At 41.6% G+C, this 5,437-nt stretch overlaps 1 protein-coding gene across 1 annotated transcript; it reads left to right on the top strand.

Annotated features, from left to right (window-relative positions):
- On the top strand, positions 1-3,706 carry LOC108468729 (uncharacterized). Its single transcript, XM_017769595.1, has 7 exons — positions 1-571; positions 664-1,079; positions 1,155-1,829; positions 1,912-2,088; positions 2,647-2,704; positions 2,853-2,952; positions 3,550-3,706. Exons 1-7 carry the CDS (start codon positions 1-3, stop codon positions 3,704-3,706), a joined length of 2,154 nt encoding a protein of 717 aa, XP_017625084.1.
- The last annotated feature ends 1,731 nt before the right edge of the window (positions 3,707-5,437 follow it).

The raw sequence follows: 5,437 nt of genomic DNA, 5'->3' as shown, positions 1-5,437 counted from the left end.
ATGGATCAAAGGTTTGAACAGCAACAAAAGGATATGCAGGACCAATTGCAAGAGCAATTGGCCAAGATGCAAAACGACATGAGGGAGCAAATGCTAGAGGCTCAGAGGAATATGATGACTGAGATGGCTCAGTTGCTGAGGGCCACTAATAAGGGAAAAGCCCCTATGGAAATCACTGGTGAGGAGGAAGAGGATCATCCTCCAGACTTTACTCCACCCCACGGGCCTACACAAACCGAGGCACCTCCTAAAAGACCATCTGTCAATATAAGGCCTCAACATGGGCCGGTTGATGCTGGGATCCATATGAATTACCCAACTGGCTCGGGATTCAATTTGGGTGATAACCCTACCAATCCTCTCATTCCTGACTTGGATATAGCTGAAAAAGAAGATTTGAGAGCCAAAGCTGCAAAACAGTTAGAGGAACGTTGCCGATGGTTGGAGGAGAAATTTAAAGCTTTAGAGAGTACTGATGGGCATCATAGAGTTTATGCCAAAGATCTAAGCTTGGTCCCAGACTTGGTGCTTCCTTACAAATTCAAGATGCCGGAGTTCGAGAAGTACAATGGTACTACTTGCCCAGAGGCCCACATCACGATGTTCTGTAGAAGGATGACCGGGTACGGAAACAATGATCATTGTTGATCCATTGTTTTCAAGACAGTTTAGTCAGAACGGCAGCCAGGTGGTACAATCAGTTGAGCCGGGCTAGAATAAATTCATGGAGGGATCTTGCGCAAGCCTTCATGCAGCAGTACAATCATGTGACTAACATGACTCCTGATAGGATCACTCTGCAAAACATGGAGAATAAGCCTAATGAGAATTTTAGGCAATATGCACAGAGGTGGAGAGAGGTGGCAATGCAGGTTCAACCACCACTACTGGAGAAGGAGACCACCATGTTATTCATCAACACTCTGAAAGCTTTATTCATTACTCACATGATTGGAAGCACTATCAAAAGTTATGCGGACATAGTCATGGCGGGAGAGATGATTGAGAACGCCATAAGAGGTGGCAAAATTGAAGGGGAAGCGGCCAAAAGATTAGCCCTAAGGAGAAAAGATAACGAGGTGAACAACACAAGTAGCTTCAACTAGAAGGCAGTCACAGTTGGTCAACCCAAAGTAGCTGCGGTTGGGCAACAGGGTTCTCAAAGACAGGAATCTGGCACAAAGCACGAGAAGATGCAATTCACACCTATCCCTGTAACGTATCGTGAGCTTTATCAAAACTTATGCGATGCGCAGGCTATTACTCCTTTCCACTTGAAACCACTACAGCCTCCATATCCTAAATGGTATGATGCAAACGCCAGATGCGAGTACCACGCTGGAATATCGGGGCACTCGATTAAAAATTGTACCGGATTCAAGAAGGTCGTGGAGAGGTTGATCAAGATAGGGGTTGTGAAATTTGATAATACCCTAAATACTGAAAACCCTTTGCCAAATCATAACAATCAAGGAGTGAATGCCATTGGCGAAGCCGGTGAGATGGGAATGAAGAAAGATGTTGCTAAGGTGAGGATGCCTATGAAGGTGATTTGGGAGGAGATGATGAAGAGAGGTATGTTAACCTCTAAAAACGAGAGAGGAGAAACAAGGAACTATGGTGAGTTCCATGAGAAAGGACATAAAATTCAAAATTGTGAAGAATTCAAGGCCTTGGTACAAGGCTTTATAGATAATAAAGAGCTACAAAATTTTGAAGGTAGCTCTTGTGAAAAACAAGTATGTGCGCTGGAGGAAGAACAGAAGGGAACTAGCCGGCCGAGGATCATTATTTCCCTACTGAGAAATAATGAAGTGGGGACACTAACGGTACCTAAAGTCATCATTCATAAACATGTTTCCTTTTCCTTATAAGGATAACAAGAAAGTACCTTAGAATTATAACTGCCAGGTGTCAATGCCGGAGAAAGAGGATATAGCAAGTGCTTCTAAGGAAGCTCAAGGAGAGGGTTCCCATACACGGAGTGGGAAGCGATATGATGTAGTGGGTGTCAGAGAGGAGACCACAAAAATAAAGAATGTTAGTACAGAGAAGGAGAAAGAGGCTGAAGTGCCTATCAAAGAGCCAGTAAAGGAGGAGAAGGCTAAGGAATTTCTAAAATTCCTAAAGCATAGCGAGTATAGCGTGGTCGAGCAGTTGCGTAAGCAGCCAGCTCGCATATCAGTATTGGCTCTACTTCTAAGTTCTAAGGTGCATCGAGATGCATTGATGAAGGTGCTTAATGAAACATATGTTACCCATGACATATCCGTTAACAAGCTGGACCGATTGGTGAACAACATTAGGGCTGATAATTTCATCTACTTTAATGACGATGAAATCCCACCGGGGGGCAGAGGGTCAACTAAGGCCTTGCACATCACAACTCGATGCAAGGGTACACACTTCCAAACGTGCTCGTTGATAATGGATCAGCTTTGAATGTTCTACCGTTGTCTACATTAAATAGATTACCCATTGATGATTCTCACATGAAGACATGTCAAATGTGGTAAGAGCCTTCGACGGTATAGAAAGGAAGGTGATAGGAAGAATTGACATTCCCTTAGAAATTGGGCTGAACTTGTATGAAGTAGACTTCTTGGTAATGGATATCAAGTCTTCCTACAATTGCTTATTACGTAGGCCATGGATACACTTAGCGGGAGCGATGCCCTCGTCGTTGTACCAGAAATTGAAATTAGTAACCGATGGACGGTTAATAACCATCAATACGGAGGAGGACATTATAGCTGCAGTCACTAGCAAGGCCCCTTATGTCGAGACGAACAAAGAGTCTATTGAGTGCTTCTTTCGCTCTTTAGAATTCGTAAATGCAACCTTCATTTCAGAAGGGAGTGAGCTATCAGTGCCAAAGATAGCAAGAGCTACAAGGATGGCTCTACAAATGATGGCGGGAAAGGGAGCCTTACCAAGAAAAGGGTTAGGAAAGTACTTGTAAGGAGGGACTCAAATCCCAGAACTTAAAGAGAAGAGAGATCGCTTTGGTCTGGGCTTCAAACCAGACTATAAGCAAAGGAGGAAGGAAGTTGAGAAGCGCCAAGAGGGAAGAAGGGCGCGCCTTAACAGAAGAGAAATGGAGTGGGAGCTGATGACATTCCCTCCAATATCCTAAACCTTCATATCGAGAGGGTTACTCACAGAAGGAAGTCGTCAGATTAATGCTATACACAACGAAGGATCGAAGCAAGGAAACCTTGAGGGCATTCGTCCTTATGAACCAGGAAGCTCTCTGAACAATTGGACTGTGGAGGAATTTCCTGTAGTCTTTAGGAATTTTTCAAAGTAATTTTCGAAACATTCTTGTTACTCTAGGGCCTAGGAGTAATAGGATTACCTTTGTGAAATAGGCTTATGATCATCTGTTATCTTTTAATAAAACATAACTTTTATCAATTCAACGAGTATTGTTTCATTTTTATCAACCAATTCCGTTAAAATTTTGACAGTTCTTATTCTTTCATTCATAGTACATAAATAATCATTCTTAAATTCATTCATTCTTTGTATATTCTTTATACCTCACAGATCCCTAGATATCAATGGCATGAGCACTGATATATCAAATCCTGATTTCTCTTACGAGCAAGACATGTGTTTAGAAGAATTTCGGGATTTTGAGGATGTCCAGGACTGTGATGTGTCTTTGGATCTTTTGAGGATGGTAAAACAGGAGGAGAAATAAATCATGCCACATGAGAAGGAGGCAATAGAGAAAGTAGCCCTAGAGGAAGGGAAAGAAGTGAAAATTGGCAAGCATATTGCCGAAGACACAAGGCAATGACTGATTGAGTTGCTACGTGAGTTCAAGGATATTTTTGCGTGGTCCTATCAAGATATGCCAGGGTTAAATACCGATATTGTGGTGCATCGTCTCCAATAAGACAGGATTATAAGTCAGTACAACAGAAGTTGCAAAGAATGAGGCCAGATATAGTATTGAAAATAAAGGACGAAGTCAAGAAACAGTTTGATGCAGGATTCTTACAAGAGGTGAAGTACTCTGAATGGGTAGCTAACGTTGTACCAGTTTCTAAGAAAGATGGGAAGGTATGAATGTGTGTTGATTACGGAGATCTGAACAAAGCTAGCCTGAAAGATAATTTCCCTTTGCCACACATAGACACTTTGGTAGACAATACAGCGGGATATTCGTTGTTCTCCTTTATTGATGGTTTCTCGGGGTATAATCAGATAAAGATGCATCCTGAAGACATGAACAAAACCACCTTCATAACATTGTGGGGTACCTTCTGTTACAAGGTAATGCCATTTGGTTTGAAGAACGCAGGGGTAACATACCAGAGGGCTATGGTGACCTTATTTCACGATATGATGCATAATAAAATTGAGGTGTATGTTGATGATATGATTGCCAAATCTCAAACAGAGGAGGAACATATTGAAGTTTTAAGGAAATTATTCTTAAGATTAAGGAAGTTTCAGTTAAAACTTAATCCGGCAAAATGTACCTTAGGAGCTAGGTCGGGGAAATTACTAGGCTTTGTGGTCAGCGAAAAGGGAATAGAAGTTGACTCAGACAAAGTTAATGCCATACGAGATTTGCCTCCACCACGTACTCAGAAAGAAGTTCGAGTTTTTCTTGGAAGGTTGAATTATATTGCTCGGTTTATTTCACAATTAACTGAGAAATGTGACCCTATATTTCGCCTCCTTAGAAAACACAACCAAGGTACTTGGAATGAGGAATGCTAGAATGCCTTTGATAAAGTCAAGCAATACTTGTTAAACGCTCCAGTATTATCTCCACCTAGTCCAGATAAACCATTAATTCTATCCTTGTCGATGTTTAGTAATTCCATGGGGTGTGTGCTTAGTTAACATGATGAGTCGGGAAGAAAGGAGAAGGCGATATACTACTTCAGTAAGAAATTTACAGAGTGTGAGATGAGATATTCACCAATTGAGAAATTGTGTTGTGCTTTAATCTGGACGACTCGAAGGTTAAGACAATACATGCTATATCATACTACTTGGCTTATTTCGAAACTTGATCCTTTGAAGTATATGATGGAGTCAACAGCTTTGAATAGAAGAATGGCTAGGTGGCAAATTCTGCTTTTAGAGTTTGACATAGTCTATGTGAGCCAGAAGGCTATAAAAGGAAGCGCGATAGCGGAATTTCTGGCTAGTTGAGCTCTAGAGGACTATGAGCCGTTGAATTTCGATTTCCCAAATGAGGAGTTGATGTATGTAGCAACTACAGAGGATTATCTTGGAAGTTGAGCTTTGATGGGGGCATCCAATGCAGTGGGAAATGGAATTGGGGCAGTCCTCATATCCCTAAATAGTGATTATTATCCATTCACATTCAAGTTGGATTTTGATTGCACAAACAATATGGCCGAGTATGAAGCATACATCATGAGACTTCGAGCAACTATAGAGCGAGGAA

Source organism: Gossypium arboreum, chromosome 8 (assembly GCF_025698485.1).
Source record: "Gossypium arboreum isolate Shixiya-1 chromosome 8, ASM2569848v2, whole genome shotgun sequence".
Classification (NCBI taxonomy): domain Eukaryota; kingdom Viridiplantae; phylum Streptophyta; class Magnoliopsida; order Malvales; family Malvaceae; genus Gossypium; species Gossypium arboreum.
Note: the sequence above shows the minus strand (reverse complement) of the source record. Positions and strands in the feature narration are given on the sequence as shown.

What these genes read in the sequence shown, in the direction of transcription:
- LOC108468729 (XM_017769595.1), top strand. Translation starts at nt 1, where the DNA reads ATGGATCAAAGGTTTGAACAGCAACAAAAGGATATGCAGGACCAATTG. An exon ending in TGTACCAGAAATTGAAATTA is followed by an intron (nt 2,705 to 2,852) that starts GTAACCGATGGA and finishes CCTTCATTTCAG; the next exon opens with AAGGGAGTGAGCTATCAGTG. An exon ending in CCAAGAAAAGGGTTAGGAAA is followed by an intron (nt 2,953 to 3,549) that starts GTACTTGTAAGG and finishes TATACCTCACAG; the next exon opens with ATCCCTAGATATCAATGGCA.